The 15467-nt window shown below is 54.6% G+C and overlaps 2 protein-coding genes across 18 annotated transcripts in view; one reads left to right on the forward strand and one right to left on the reverse strand.

Annotated features, from left to right (window-relative positions):
* MCRS1 (microspherule protein 1) lies at positions 1-9590 on the forward strand. 5 transcript variants are annotated; one of them, XM_002752436.7, is made up of 16 exons: positions 1-85; positions 1335-1454; positions 1552-1785; positions 1959-2097; positions 2494-2632; positions 3207-3365; positions 3514-3623; positions 4495-4603; positions 4901-5039; positions 7628-7703; positions 7982-8010; positions 8128-8220; positions 8395-8477; positions 8634-8721; positions 8946-9073; positions 9187-9590. In XM_002752436.7, exons 3-16 carry the CDS (start codon positions 1737-1739, stop codon positions 9271-9273), a joined length of 1428 nt encoding a protein of 475 aa, XP_002752482.1. In that variant the 5' UTR covers positions 1-85; positions 1335-1454; positions 1552-1736; the 3' UTR covers positions 9274-9590. The 5 variants fall into 5 exon arrangements, with proteins under 5 accessions (XP_002752482.1, XP_009001980.1, XP_078192918.1 ...); XM_078336792.1 differs by lacking the exon at positions 1-85 and adding an exon at positions 250-447; XM_009003732.5 differs by lacking the exon at positions 1552-1785.
* KCNH3 (potassium voltage-gated channel subfamily H member 3) overlaps positions 9584-15467 on the reverse strand; it is a 20583-nt gene continuing 14699 nt past the window's right edge. For 11 of the 13 annotated variants that reach the window (XM_054238552.2, XM_078336714.1, XM_078336717.1 and 8 more), the window contains 5 exons: positions 12996-13213; positions 11921-12252; positions 11395-11501; positions 10625-10701; positions 9584-10528 (listed from right to left, as the gene is read on the reverse strand). In XM_054238552.2, coding sequence (XP_054094527.2) covers positions 9929-10528; positions 10625-10701; positions 11395-11501; positions 11921-12252; positions 12996-13213 — 1334 coding nt within the window. In that variant the 3' untranslated portion in view covers positions 9584-9928. The remainder of the gene's footprint in view (positions 10529-10624; positions 10702-11394; positions 11502-11920; positions 12253-12995; positions 13214-15467) is intronic. The other 2 variants (XM_078336719.1, XM_054238553.2) reach the window with 1 other exon arrangement.

The raw sequence follows: 15467 nt of genomic DNA on the forward strand, positions 1-15467 counted from the left end.
AGACGTACCTCACGGAAGCCGGCTTTGGCCCTGCGGCTGCTACCGTCGCCGCGGAGAAATTGTTGGAGCTGGCAGTCTAGGAATGGTGAGACCTCGCGGTTCGCCTTTAAGGGTTCTTAGAGGAGTTGGGGGTGAAATGGAGTTTTCCAGAGTGCCGCCAGGGACGACCCCCCCAGGTTTGGGGCCCCGCCCCAGTGGCGCCCCGAAAAGCTGCGCATGCGTGGGCCGGACAGGGTTAGAACCTAGCTCGAGGTGTTACGCATGCGCAAAGGCAAGGAGCGTGTGGGGTGAGAATGGGCTTTCGAGTTGACCCCTACCTCCCCAGCCACGAGCCTGTGGGTCTCGAACCAAGGCTACTAGGTGCTCTGCTTTGAGTTGTGGAGGTGACTTCATCACTACTCCTACTCCGAGTTCTTGCGACAGACCTGGACTGATCCCCCACCTTAGGTGTGCACTCAGGGGAGAACGAGGGGCGGAGGGCCAGGAAAGGAAGGGGGCACAGACCCCACCTCAGTTTGCCAGCAAGCTCGGGCCCCTTCGCCTTCTCAGATATCAGGATTCCCAGCCGTAGCCGATGGAGCGGAGAGCGACAGGCTCACCTGGGGAGCCTCTTAGCGCACGCCTAGAACATTGCGCTAAGAGCCACCCTGGTCAGAAGGAGCCGGGACCCATGAGAGGAGCGCCCCGAGAAAATCCAATATCTGGGTTCTCCAGGGGTTATGGAGGCATAGGGTAGTTGATAATCACGCAGTTCCCAAACAGTGGTTTTTGGATACACGAGATGGTATCTCATGGAAATACCACGAACTAAATCTTCAGTAAAAACCTCAGGTAAAAAGTCAACAACAACAACAACAAAACCAACAAGATGAACTGGTTGGAGTTTTGGCTCCCTTTCCTTTTCCCTGCTTGGGCCTGGGAGGGGGAGGCTGGTGCTGTTGAGCTGAGTGGGCAGCTGAAGTAAAGAAAGAGTGGGCAAAAAAAAAAAAAAAAGAAAAGAAAGAGTGGGCTAAAGAATCCCTTGTCTCTTACTAGTTTATAGTCAAGGCCCTTAACGAGATACCAGTGGAATTAGAGGGTCCGTGAACCCCATAAAATAGTATATGTTTGCACCCTTTTCTGGAGTTCATAGCTTTTGTCATACTCTCAAAGGTGCCAGTGACCTTCACAAGAGTGATGTATATTGGCTAATATTGGCAGAGGAGGGCCTTAACGCCTCTTTCCTCTCCTTGTGTCTTGGCTTATGGGACCCTGAGGGACCTCAGCCAGTATAAGGAAGTGAGGCTTGCCAGTTGGAAATCTGAGCCTCAGGGAGCCTCATTTCTCTTTTGCAGAATCTCCTCTCAGCCTTTAAGCTCACCTGGTCAGAATTCTTGGATGAACCTGTGGGACCCTTCCTCCTAGCCCCGTGGTTTGGAACCAGTGGCTCTGGGACTGTAAGAGGATGGACAAAGGTAGTATGAGGCTGGGACAGCTCCCCAAATGCCCAGGTGCCAAGCATCTGCTGATTCCACCCTGTGCCTGGCATGTGTGTCTTTCGGTCCTGGCTAGGCCTTGCCACCTCCCCCTGGGCCAGCACCACCCATGTACCTGTCGGCAGAGCCACAATTGACTGACTTGCTGTTGAGCTGCTGCTCTTTGGCATGGCTGCATTTTGATGGCAGAGGGAGCAGTTATGCCCAGAGCCCAGTGTGTCGGCATCACCAGTCTGACCTGAGCACCATGTGCTGCACGACATGACACGTGGCACCGGGGGAACTGCCCAGCGTGGAAGGTCTGGGCCAGGTCTGAGCCCAGATGGGATCTGGATGGCCAAGGAACTCTACCTTAAAACCTCAAATATCCAGAGGCAGGGGAGGGACCAAGAGGGCTGGCAGGGGAAGGGGGCTGGGAGGGGTCCCATCTGCAGAGGCTGTAGGCTCTTGGGAGGCCTGAATCCACCATTTCTCTCTTTCCAGATTCTCAGGGGCTGCTAGATTCATCCCTGATGGCATCAGGCACTGCCAGCCGCTCAGAGGATGAGGAGTCACTGGCAGGGCAGAAGCGAGCCTCCTCCCAGGCCTTGGGCACCATCCCTAAACGGAGAAGCTCCTCCAGGTAGTAAGGGTTCGAAGGGCCAGGAACTGGGAAGGGATAGAAGGTCTGTGGCGTTAAGTGCCACATGCCTCCACCTCTGTTGGGAATGACTGCCTGAGCGCCTCTGGGACCTTAGTATTGGCAGAGCCTTGTGCTTTTCCTGTCCCTGCTAAATCCTTTTGGGGCAGGGGAGGCAGATCTTAGATCTCTGACATGAAGTCTTTGTGGTGTGATCCCCTGTCGTCTCAGAGGGCTGGAATGTAGTAGTTCTATGGCCGCTGAGCCAGGCTGTGGTGTAAAGTGAAAGCAGGCTGGAACAGTTAGCACCCTGCTGGGCACGTGCTGTGTTTTGGGGGCTGGGTGTGAATGGGCACCAGGGTTGGGTAAGGAGTGTTCACTGGGCAGGACCCTTTACAGGTTCATCAAGAGGAAGAAGTTCGATGATGAGCTGGTGGAGAGCAGCCTGGCAAAGTCCTCTACCCGGGCAAAGGGGGCCAGTGGCGTGGAACCAGGGCGCTGTTCGGGGAGTGAACCCTCCTCCAGTGAGAAGAAGAAGGTGAGGAATTGGGAGATTTAGGGGATGGGAGGTAGTGCCAGATTTCATGTTTCCCCAGAACCTTTGCCAGCTGCCAAGAGCCCTGCAGAGGAGGCTGGTGAGATGACCAAGCTGCCTCAGCCCTCATCTCAGATGCCTCTTTCCTGGGAACCCATCTCTCACTACTCCCCATTTCTTGCTGCAGCCCCCACCCCCAACCCTGCCAATGCATCCTGTATCACATTCCGTGTGGGAGGCTTGGAGCATACATCTATTCTGGGAGCAGACAGCCTGTTCCCAGCATTTCAGAGTGTAAAAATAACTCCCAGGTGGCATTGCTGTGGCCCTAGACACTGCACCAGCAAGAGTGATTTCCCGGTATCCTCTCCACCCACCTTTCACTCTGGGGTTAGGGGTACCCCCAGCAAAGAGAAGACCTGCTGTGGTCAAGGACTATGTGGAAGTAACTTGGTGGGATCGGGCTGGGGTTGGTGCTGGGGCTGCCGCTGCCACAGAGTATGTGAAACTCTAGTCATGAAGCCCCAGCTGACTGGATGCCGGCTTTGAGCTTGGTTTATTCCTATTCTCTGCCCAGGTATCCAAAGCCCCCAGCACTCCTGTGCCACCCAGCCCAGCCCCAGCCCCTGGACTCACCAAGCGTGTGAAGAAGAGTAAACAGCCACTTCAGGTGACCAAGGATCTGGGCCGCTGGAAGCCTGCAGATGACCTCCTGCTTATCAATGCTGTACTGCAGGTAGTGCCTCCCACCATAGGCCTAGTGTCCCCCTTTTCCCGCAGCCTCCAGTTCCCAGCCCCAACACTAGCCCAACAGGGCACTGTGGGTGGCAACGAAGGGTTCTTCCCAGCTCCAAGGCTGAAGCAAACCCTCTGGGGCCTTGCAGACCAACGACCTGACATCTGTCCATCTGGGCGTGAAGTTCAGCTGCCGCTTCACCCTTCGGGAAGTCCAGGAGCGCTGGTATGCTCTGCTCTACGATCCTGTCATCTCCAAGTGAGTGGTAGCTGGTTCCAGCAGTGGGGAGGTACTAGGGACACCAGAATCTGGGTCCTGGAGCAGAGGGAACTGTGGCAAGGCCCCAGGAGGGGTGTGGGAGGCAGGACTCCTGGAGGCTCCTTGGGGTGATACTGAGCCCTGAGAGGGTTCAAAAAGAGGTTTCTTCCTGCCTCCGGGCCTAGGAGTCTGAAGGCAGAGGGAGGAGCATGGGAGAGAAGACTAAAATGAGTGCCAGGAGCTCACTGTGTGCATTGTGGCTTTGGATGGGTCACCTCCTAGCCTTTCCACACTGACCTCCTACAGTTTCTTCCTCCTAACAAGGGGGAGTTGAATAAAAGAACGCCAAGCCCCCTTCTAGCTCCAGTAGCCAGGCTTCCAAATAAACTCATGTACACATGCAACACACACTTCCTCCTCCTCAGCCACTTAGTTTAATGTCTTCAGAGCTTGGTTGGATGCTAAACACCCATCTTCTCCACAGACCCTGGAACCACTTAAGTTGTAGCCACAGTTCTGATATACCAGGAAATGGGCTAGGCCCAGCTTGGAAAGAGGAGGTGGTAGGTAGTGGCTAGAGGGTGGCTAAGTAAGGAGGAAGGAGTTGGAGGGAGCAGCAGCTGGTCCAAGGCTCTGCCTCAGGACTGGGTCTGCTGGGGGACATGGGAGCCACCGTTTTCTGAGTTGGCTGTTCATTCACTTGACAGGTCTGCGGAGCCACAGGTCATCTGCTAAACCTGAGGCCCTTCCTATTGAGGACCTGGCCTCTAGGTTCTGGATGTCAAAGGCCTGCAGGTTCAGGGGAAATAGAAACTGCAGATTGCTTGACACCCTTCCTTCAGCCCTCCCCTCTGTATCTTCCTGTGTCCAGGCTGGCCTGTCAGGCCATGAGGCAGCTGCACCCAGAGGCTATTGCAGCCATCCAGAGCAAAGCCCTTTTCAGCAAGGCTGAGGAGCAACTGCTGAGCAAAGTGGGATCGGTAAGGCTGAGGGTTGGGAAGGGTGGAGGATCAGGGCACAGGGAGAGCTGGACCACCTAGAAAACCACTGATGTGGGGAGCTTCCCACCCACTGTCTGGATGTGTGCACATGCAGACTCGTGCACATCTGCAGGGGCCTTTGTGACAGAGGCCTCAGGAGGAGCCAAGCCTGACTCCCTGGTTGACTGTCTTGCTTCTTCCAGCTCCTTAGGGATGCTGGGGTAAAAGGTAGAGATGGTAAAGCAGAAATATGTGTGAAAAAGCCCAGATGCCTAGAGAATGTTTCTTGCCCTCCAGACCAGCCAGCCCACCTTGGAGACCTTCCAGGACCTGCTGCACAGACACCCTGATGCCTTCTGCTTGGCCCGTACCGCCAAGGCCCTACAGGCCCACTGGCAGCTCATGAAGCAGTATTACCTGCTGGAGGACCAGACAGGTAACGTCACAGGAGCTGGCAGAACGGGGTGTGTGCCAGCTGTCTGTCTCAAGTACTGTGGACACAGCTGCCTTCAAGTGCCCTATAAGAAATTCCTCAGTGACCTGCAGTGTCTTGTTCACCTCACTTTGCAACAAAAACTACTTTCCAGAGGGAGAGAAAGTGGCTGGAAGTGCCTTCAGCATCATGGTAAGAGTAGCCAACATTGCCTGGAATCTTGGGCAAAAAGTCCAGATAGTGGAGTTATCTACCACTTCTTGTCTTTTGTTTTTTTATGATATATTTATTCTTACATAAGTAACACATTAACATATTTTTTATGGATAACATTCAAACATGAGCAAAATAGGAAAGTCTACTTCCCTGCCACCCTTCGCTTTGTTTTCCACTCTAGAGGTAATAGTGACTTTTTTGAGCTTTTCTGCCCTTTGCCTCTCTCTCTTCTTCCTTCTGTCTTCTTCCTTTTCTGTTCCCAGTAGGCAGTCAGTGCTGTGGAGCGGCCCTCAGGCCATTCATAAATCCCCACTGGGACTTCACACCTAGTCTCTCTGTCTCTCCCTTTCCCCAAGGGCCACACTGCTCCCTGCTTCCTCTTTCCTCACCAGCAGAGCACTCACTCTCCTGGTGGCAGGAGAAGGAAAGCAGTGTGATGAAATTGGAGGAACTCCCCAGTGAGGTCTGTGATTCGGGTTCTGATTTCCATAGTACAAGTGCATGCTCACTTTCTGAAAGTACTGCCTATTGCTTGCTTTTTTTTTTTTTTTTTTGAAATGGAGTTTCACTCTTGTTACCCAGGCTGAAGTGCAATGGCGCGATCTCGGCTCACTGCAGCCTCCGCCTCCTGAGCTCAAGCAATTCTCCTACCTCAGCCTCCTGAGTAGCTGGGACTACAGGCACGCGCCACCATGCCCAGCTAATTTTTGTATTTTTAGTAGAGACGGGGTTTCACCTTGTTGACCAGGATGGTCTCAATCTCTTGACCTCATGATCCCGGCCTCCCAAAGTGCTGGGATTACAGGCTTGAGCCACTGCGCCCGGCCCTGCCCATTGCTTTCTACATAGTTTTTCACACAGTTCGAACTTGAAGCTTCAGTAGTACCCATCACCTTACTACCAGGGGTCCTGGTAGAAGTTTCTGCTTAGGAAAAAGTATTCCTGCAGGAGCATTTTAGGAAATCTCATCAGAGGGTGGCCCCATTTTCCATTCCTAAGGGCCTCTGGTTTTAGTGGCCCAGGGAGCAGTCCTCTTTATTCCTGCAGCTTCCAAAATTCTGCCTCTTCCTCAGACTCAGTTATCACAGAGAGATTAATTCCCACAGAGAGAATAGATACTGACTGGATAACTTATTTTTGCTGCTAAAGGTAGCTTCTTTGTCACTATTTTTAAAGTTATTTTGTATAAATTTATTGTTAACTAAAAGTCTTATCATGAAAGTTTTATTTATTCAAGTTTTTATATATGGGGATTTGATTTCTCCTTTGACCTTTAGAGCTAGGACCCCCTAGGAACAGGGCAGTACACATTGCCTAGCTGTCAAGTCAGCTGAACATGGGATTGGTGGAACTCAGGCAGCTCTAGTGGGGAGGGACTTGTTGGGGGTGACGGGCCCAATTCGCCCCCCAAAACAGTCTCACCTCAGGGAGGAAGAGGAGCATCTGTGCCCCATACACACTCCCCCTCACTTCCTCAGTAGACAGTTGCATGGCTACTAGCTGCTACAGAGTGCACCCTATAGTCCTGGGAACGGCTGGCTGAAAGGCAGAGGTTTTCAGATTTGAGGGGCCTTAATCCTTTTATTTTATTTTATTTTTAAGAGACAGGGTCTTGCTGTGTTGCCCAGCTGGACTTGAATTCTTGGCTTGCCTCAGGCTCCAAGTAGCTCTGTGGGCAAACACCACTGTGCCTAACTCCCTTTCACATTTTGGCCAGAAAAACGGAAAGATCTTCATGAAACAGTATTTATCCTGAGCATATCTGATGGGTTCTGGTGCTCATTATCCTATCCATGACCCATTAGCACATCATGACCGCAGATCGAGAGACATTGGCTTAAGGTGGGGCAGCACCTCATCAGCACATACTTTTCTCAGTGGAACCTGGCTGGCATGTACCTCCCAGCCCCTCATAGCATGGCAGGAAGTGCTGGAGAGCATATGATGTGATGGAAGGAGAGGTTGAGATTTTGAATTGAGAGAACAGGATCTGAATCCTGGCTCTGTCCCAAACTAGGGTCATGTAGTTTAACCCCCCTCCTGTGTCTGTTTCCTCACTTGTAAAATGGACCTAAAGGTAGTGCCTCCCCTGCTTAGTTCAAGGCTATGTAATCAAGCTGTTTACACACCAAGAAGCCCATACAAAAGGTCAATTTTAATTTCCTTCCCTTTCTAGAACCACCTGTACCCTCAGGTAAGTCTAAAGATGCTTTGTGCCCCATGAGAGCCCAGCCTAATCTGGTATGGACTCCCTCACTGGGGCTGGGCTCTCCACCGGGCGTAGTCGCAGTTGGCCCACTTGGCTCAGGGGTCCCTCAGCAGCGTGGGCTTCAGCAGGACCCTTGGTGCTCACGCTGCCTCTGTCCTTTGTTCAGTGCAGCCACTGCCCAAAGGGGACCAAGTGCTGAACTTCTCTGATGCAGAGGACCTGATTGATGACAATAAGCTCAAGTGAGTGGCTGGGGACACAGGAAGGGGTGGAGAGAGCTGTCTACTCCTGTCGGGTAGAGCGCCCCAGGCTGCCCAGCCCCAGCCCTCAGGCTCCTGTCATACCTATTGGTGTTTGGCCAATAGGTATGAAACATTCTCTAGGCATCTGGGCTGCTTGGAGGTATACTGGAGCATACCTCCAGGCCGCTTGGCTAAAGGGGCTCAGGGATGCCCTAATGAGCCAAGTAGCAGGCAGGCTAAAAATGGACCTAAATTTTCCTTCTCTTCTTGCCCCTCAGGGACATGCGAGATGAGGTCCTGGAACATGGTAAGTGTGGCCTGATGGGGCAGTGAGGGGATGGAAGCTCCTACCAGAATCAAGAGGACCAGTACAAGGTGCTGGTGGCCTCAGAGCACCCCTCCTTACCACCCGACCCCACCCCAGAGCTGATGGTGGCTGACCGGCGCCAGAAGCGAGAGATTCGGCAACTGGAACAAGAACTGCATAAGTGGCAGGTGCTAGTGGACAGCATCACAGGTGAGGAGGATAGGGGACCAGAAGGTTCACTCTTCAACATCGTTCGCCCCAGCCTGTGCCTGGCTGCGACTCCCTTCCAGGCCCTGACTCCCTTCCCTTATTAACCTTTCCCTTGGTCCCTGCCTTCCATTCTGGCCTCGAGGGTAGGCTTTTCCAAATCCCCTTTTTCCCCAGGCATGAGCTCTCCGGACTTTGACAACCAGACACTGGCAGTGCTGCGGGGCCGCATGGTGCGGTACCTGATGCGCTCACGAGAGGTGAGGCAGCCCTCCCCATCCCCACCCTTCCTAGGCGTGCTTCCTCTGCCTCTGCCTTTCTCTGTGTTGTCCTTGCGTTCTCATCTTTCTCTGGCCTGCATAGACCTACTCCCCCCATTCTTCAGGTCCCAGCCCTCACCTGCCCCATTTCCCCAGATCACCCTGGGCAGAGCAACCAAGGATAACCAGATTGATGTGGACCTGTCTCTGGAGGGTCCTGCCTGGAAGATCTCCCGGAAGCAAGGTATCCCCTACCCCCTGCCTTAGCAAGAAACAGTGTGAGGATGTCACTCCTAGCCTCTTGCTGTCCTTTGTAGCCCTGGGGCTTGGTGTCCATGGGGACTCTCATGGCACACCTGGGGCAGGCTTTCCTTGGTGTCCGCAGGAAGCAGAGTCGGTCAGTGGAGCTCCTGGCTTGCTCTGGCCTCTCCCCATCCCATCATCCTTTTTTCCTTTCTACTTCCACAGGTGTCATCAAGCTGAAGAACAACGGTGATTTCTTCATTGCCAATGAGGGTCGACGGCCCATCTACATCGATGGACGGCCGGTGCTGTGTGGCTCCAAATGGCGCCTCAGCAACAACTCTGTGGTGGAGGTGAGCCGGGGAGGAGGCGGGAAGGCCAGGATGAGACCTGGGCATGGTGAGCCAGTATACCAGCCTGGCCCTGGTCCCCCCTCTGTCTTAAGCCACCTTTGTCTCCCACCCAGATCGCCAGCCTGCGATTCGTCTTCCTCATCAACCAGGACCTCATTGCCCTCATCAGGGCCGAGGCTGCCAAGATCACACCACAGTGAGGAGTGGTGGCAGGACCCCTGGGCCCTCTCTGGCCTGTTTCCCCTGCCACTCCAGCCCCCTTGAGCTGGGAACTCAGGCTCCTGGAAAAACCTGCCCAGAGTGGGCAGTGTGAGGCTCAGCTGCAGGCCCGTTGATTTGAGCCTTTGAGGGAGGATAGGGCTGGCCTTTGTGAATCCAGCAGAGGCTGAGACCCTCCCCCTCTTCCTCTCTCTAAAAACAACCCTACCCCCATTGCCACCTTCACTCCTGTGTCTCCAGCTGATTAGCTTCAGACTCTTCGTTTTTCTTTTGTAAATAAAAAGCACCAGGTTCCAAAGTAGTTTATTTTTTTTTAATATAAAAAATTGGGGACAGGTAGAGGCAGGGGCACATGCAGGGAATGGCAAAGCCCTTCCTTGTCCTCAGGCCTCTGCCCCCAGCCTGCAGAGGGAGACTGGGAAGTCAGAGGAGCAGGCTGAAGAGGGGCCTGGCCCAAGGCTCCAGCCCACCCTCTGAGAGTCAGGAACCAGGCCCTCCTTCCCTTCCAGGCTCCCTGCCCTGAGCCAGCGGGCAGCATGGAGTTCGTGGGGTGGCTGCCATCCTTCTTTCACTCTGAGGTTGGGCGGAACAGCAGATGGCAGCACGCCTGGCAACACTAAGTTCTAGGGCTGGTACTCAGACCCCTGTGCCTTCTTCCTGGGTCCATTGGACTGTGCCAGAGCCATGGCAGCCAATAAGCACCATCTCCAGGCTGTGGGGGTCCCAGGGCAAGGCCAGGCCCCCTGATCCTGGTGGGGGCTCTCCAGTGCTGGTAGCCTCAGCCTGGCTCACAGGCTCTGGGGGCCCAGTTCTACCCCCTTCCTCAGAAGGAGGAGGGGAGGCAGGGGTGCTGGGCTCAGAGCAGAGGTCTCCTGAGGCAGGGGGCTCTGAGTCTGAGGTGGAGGTCCAGAAAGCTGTGGCTCGAGGCCAGGGGGAGCTCTGAGACGCTGGTGGACCCCAGGGCCAGGGTGCCATGAGGGGAGGAGGCCCTGGACGAGGGTGGGGCCAAGTCCCACTCAAGACAGAGCCAGCTGGGGGCTGCAGGCAGTAGGAGGATGCCCCAGTATCCACACACAGAGGTTGCAGAAGCCCGGAGGTGCTAGCTGGGCATGGCCCTTCTCCTGATGCCCGAGGGCACGGGCCCTCCCTGTGGGGTGCCAGGACAAGCTGCACAGCCTGGCGAAGTGACTGCAGTCCTTCCCGCATTTGCAGCACTTGCTCGGACAGCTCCGTCACCTTCAGGGAGGGAGGAGGCGAGGTCAGAATGGAGTCAGCCATGGAGTGCCTGCCCCTAGCCCTCCACCGCTCACCTCCACCTTGCCCCTCACCCACCGCCTGCCGAAGCTTGTCCAATGTGTCTGTATTCCTTGCCTCGCTGGGCCCATGGGGGACAGTGAGCAGGCCGCTCTCTGTGGACAGTAGTAGGATGGGGTTATCAGCCAGGGCTAGTAAGAGGAGACAGGCAGTGTGGGGTCCAGGCCCCTGCCCCAGTTAGACCACATTGACCTGGGAGGACCTGACTCCACGGATCATCTCTTCTGGCCTTGCCAGAGGTGCTGGATCTTGCCTGAACTTCCAGGGGCAGGGAAAACACTGCCCAGCAGCCCTCAAGCCATACTGCCTAGCGCTCTCCTCCTCCTCAAAATCTTTTTGTCTGTCCCTTACTCTGTCCTCCAGGCAAATGGACATTCTGGGAGCTCATTACCTTGTTCACTTCCCTGACCTGGAGCCACTTTCATCCCTGGTTCCCCAGCCCTTTATCCCCCAGTTAGCCAGACATTGTGTTAAGGCTTTCAGCTACATTATATAGCACAAACAACCCATTTTACAGACAGGAAGCTGGGGCCAGAGAAGCCAAATTCACACTGTTGGAAAGCTGACAGAGGAAGGATATAAACCCAGTTCCTGGCTGCATCAAACTTAACGTGCTGGTCTTCACCACCAAACTCCCCTGCCTGCACGGCACAGAAGAGTGGTGGGGTGAGATGGCCTCCAGGCAACCTGCCAGCTTCTCTAACAGTGGCTCAGAGGCCAACAGTGCTTGAGGTTCACAAGGCAAAGGGGCTGCCCCACCAACCTAGCCCATCCCAGGGCTCTGGTACCTGGTCCAGGGGAGGGGCTGCTGCTACACTCCGGGCCAGACTGGCCCACACGGAAAGAGAACTTGGGCTGGTCAGAGCCACAGCCGTCTTCAATGCCATCCACTACCCTGTGAACCCAGGCACCAGAACAACAAATCAGTGGACAGGCAGCCACTGTGGGGTCACATGGGACGGGATACCACAGCATCCACACACACAGGCTGCAGGAGCGCGGAACTGACTGGGAAGCCAGGAGAAACCTACATGGGTCCCTTCCCCAAGGAGCTTGTGGTTTAGCTGGGGGCCAAGGTTGAGCAGCATGAGATGCCAAGAGTTGAGAGCAGCGTGTGCCATGTACCACACAGTGGAGTGGGGCAGCAGGAGAAAGGAGGAGCCACAAAAGGCTTCCTGGAGGAGGCAGGCTTGGCCCACATAGGCTGGCAGGAGTTAAGACAGCTCTAGATGGGTACCTAGGGCGGGGTGCACCTGCCCAGGGCCTCAGGCTCATCACCACCATCTCTGCCATGGGGGCCTAGGGCCTGCTTACCTGGGGCTCAGATCCGGGGGCACATTCCATGGCATGGGGGGCAGCCGTAGCCCCTCTAAGGCCCGTGGGGGAGCAGAGGAGCCAGCCTCAGCCTTCAAAGCCCCTGCCCTGCCTGATCTCCCTCTGCCACCTAGACGAGGCCGGGGTGCTGTTCGATGTGGGGATAGCAGCTTGGCAGCCGATGAGGAGGAGGTGCAGCCAGGAGACAGCAGGGGACTAGAGGGCTCATCAGCTGGGGCTGGGGAGACCGTGGGGCCCTGCTCCCCATCTGTCTCCTTCTCCTCCAACGTTGACATAAGGGTGTTGTCACCACTCAGGGAGCTGGTGTCCACCTAGGGAGAGTAGGGAATAGGAATTGGCATATATGGCCACTACTGTGTCCCACTCATCTCCCTTAACAAGACTTCATCTCCCCTGGAAGGGATGAGCTGTCTTTGTTAGAATAGCTGTCTGCCACCCTGCAGAAGAGGCTCAGTCAGGAGGGGTGACCTGCTTTTCTGCTGCTACCACAAAGCCACCAAGCCCTGAAGGTGTTAACTACCTTTCAAAATTCTAGCCACATTCAGACACACCACCCCTCTACCAGCTCCCTCAGCCTAACTAAACTATCCAAGAGAATAGGGCACTAAAAACTGGTTTGGAATTAGTGGCATAATCCAGGAAAATTCAAAAGCCCCTCAGAACAGCCCTGTTTCACCATGAAAAAGCAGAGGGGGCCACTGGGCTCCCTTCAGAAGCAACCTGGAGGGCTGGTGCCCGTCCCTGCCCTGCTCAGCCCTGACCCCCAGAGCCACGCCTCCCTGTGCCTGCACCGGTGCACTCACCTTCCTTCACTAAGATTCCTCTGGATTGGGCGAGGGTGCCTCAGGCCAAGGAGGGCCAGCAGGGGTGGCTGCGCATGCTGGGCTGGGTGCGTGGGTGTGGAAGGGCAGAGGGTGTAGACCCCTGCCCAAGGTGGGGGCTTTCATACCAGGCCACGCTCTACACACAGCTCTCCACCAGCCCCAGCCTCTGCCCACCTCACCAGGCTCCCTGGCACCTTCAACCCCTCCAAGCACGTACTCAGCCTCCTCACCTCTGCAGAGCCTCCCCCAGCACCCAGGTTGTAGCTGAGCTCCCCTCGGAGGCCACGGCTGAAGCGCGGGGCAAACTCAGGGTAGAGCGCAAGGCTGTCGTGCAGGCCGGCCAGCTGCAGACACTGCAGGACACAGTACGTCAGCCCCTTCACGTCGGCATTGGCCTTTACCACCTGCTCCCGCCGGGGCAGCTCACAGCCGATCAGGTCGCCCTTCCCTGGGGAAAGGAAGCAGAGCTCAGCAAGCCCTGAGCCTCAGCCAGGAGGAGAGAAGAGGGGCTGCAGGCTGCTGAGATTCCCTTCAGGGCTGGGCTGAGCCTCTGCGGCAGAAGCCTTGGAGCCAGCACAGAGACGAGCAAAGAGGCCTGGGCCATGGCCTGACGCCTGCAGCCTGTCTCACTGGCTCCCACATGGGCTTCGGGTAAAGAGGTCTGTGACACATGCCCTCAAACGCATTCAGAATCAAAAGTACTGTGCCGGAAACCCTGAATTTTAGCCCTGAGAGACTTCTAGTGGGGCTCAGCTGTTGATTAGAATCACCTGGAAAAATCAGACCAAACACCCAGGCCCCATCTCTACCCACAGTATCTATAGGAGACCCCTGGTCTGATTGTTTTTTAAGTCCCGCAGGTGATTCAGGTGTTTGGAAGCAGCAGATTAGAGCCCCGTGTGCCACAGTGAAAATGCAAGGCAGCCAGGCTCACCTTCCTGAGCCCTAGCTGCTTCCACTCTACAACAGACGCTGCATTTAACTGAGTCTAGGGAATATTCCTGATCTCACCAGAAGGGGTCAATGGAGGTTTTCCCACAGCCAGGTTAAGACCGCCACCTGGCTGGCAGCAAGTATTAAATGGCATCAATTAGAGCCTGAGGCCTAATCTCAGAGATGTTAGCCTGGGTGGGGCAGCAGGGGTGGGGTGGGTGAGATGTGTGTCTTAGAATCAATGAAATAGGGTGTGTCTGTCCAGGGACAGGTTGAGGCTAAATTAGAGTTAACGTAGATAAAGTGCCTCACACAAAGATGACCAAAAAAAGATCATTTGCTTCCTTTTCCTTCCAGATAGAACCCCCTATAAATTGTTCCCACCAGGTGCAGTGACTCCCAACACTTTGGGAAGCCAAGGCAGCTGATCACTTGAGCTCAGGAGTTTGAGACCAGCCTGGGCAACATGGCAAAATCCCGTCTCTACATAAAAAAAAAATTTTTTTTTAGATCGGTGTGGTGGTGTTCCTGGACAGACACACCCTATTTTATTGTTTCTAAGACACACATCTCACCCAACCCACCCCTGCCGCCCCACCTAGGCTAACATCTCCGAGATTATGCCTCAGGCACCTGTAGTTCCAGCTACTCTGGAGACTGAGGTGGAAGGATCACTTGAGCCCAGAAGGTTGAAGCTGCAGTAAGCTGAGATCACACCACCACACTCCAGCCTGGGCAACAGCGTGAGACCTGATCTCAAAAAAAAAAAAAAATCCTTTCCAGCAGGGATAGGCATGCAGTCTGGGCTTGGGCAGAGCACTCACTACCCTCAAGGCAGCTCAACCACCACCAGGCAGTTCAGACTGTTAAAAGTGTTTCAAAAAGGATGGCTCTCCCGTGGACGCCCTCATACCACCAGCAGCGCACATTGAGCTTAGATCTCCTCTACATGTTCCTGGACTTTTGCTCCAACTTGAGTATAGAATGCACCCCTGTTAGGCTGGGTGCGGTGGCTCATGCCTGTAATCCCAGTACTTTGGGAGGCTGAGGTGGGTGGATCACTTGAAGTCAGGAGTTCGAGACAATCCTGACCAACATGGTGAAACCCCGTCTCTACTAAAAATACAAAAATTAGCTGGGCATGGTGGTGCATGCCTGTAGTCCCAGCTACTTGAGAGGCTGAGGAGGGAGAATCACTTGAACCCAGAAGGCAGAGGTTGTAGTGAGCCAAGATCATACCATTTCACTCCAACCTGGGCAACAACAGCAAAACTCTGTCTCAAAAGAAAAAAAAAAAAAAAAAAGAATGCACCCCTGTTAAACTTGATTTTCTTGGTTTCAGGCCATCCTTCTGGGTCCTTTTGAGAGCTGTTTGGATCTCAATGTGATCATCTGGGGAATGCGCTATCTTCTCATTTGTGGCGTCTGAAATAGGATAAGCATGTGCTTCTTGTCTTCATCCAAGAAGTAAGAGAAAATGAGAAACAAGACAGGACCAGGGCAGAGTTTCAGGACCAGAGACTGTCCTACAGGTGCAGCTTATCAAACTCCTTCCTTCCTCTCAATGGACTTTGCCTATGCTTAGCTTCCAGCAGTTCTTTAACAGAGGCAGGCGCGAGAACCCAGAGCTGCTGGGAGCAGGCAGGATGAACTTGGACGTTCGAGTAAAAAGGCAGGTGGGGAGAGGGTATGAAGGCAAAGCAGAGAACCAGGCCATGACTGGGGCCGGGGAACCAGGCAGTCACCAGGGCATCCAGAGCCTCCAAGTC

This window comes from Callithrix jacchus, chromosome 9 (assembly GCF_049354715.1).
Source record: "Callithrix jacchus isolate 240 chromosome 9, calJac240_pri, whole genome shotgun sequence".
Classification (NCBI taxonomy): domain Eukaryota; kingdom Metazoa; phylum Chordata; class Mammalia; order Primates; family Cebidae; genus Callithrix; species Callithrix jacchus.

Coding starts and splice junctions, on each gene's coding strand:
- MCRS1 (XM_002752436.7), top strand. CDS start 1,737: ATGACACGTGGCACCGGGGGAACTGCCCAGCGTGGAAGGTCTGGGCCA. Junction 3,624..4,494: donor TACGATCCTGTCATCTCCAA/GTGAGTGGTAGC, acceptor TCCTGTGTCCAG/GCTGGCCTGTCAGGCCATGA. Junction 8,221..8,394: donor GCTAGTGGACAGCATCACAG/GTGAGGAGGATA, acceptor CTTTTTCCCCAG/GCATGAGCTCTCCGGACTTT.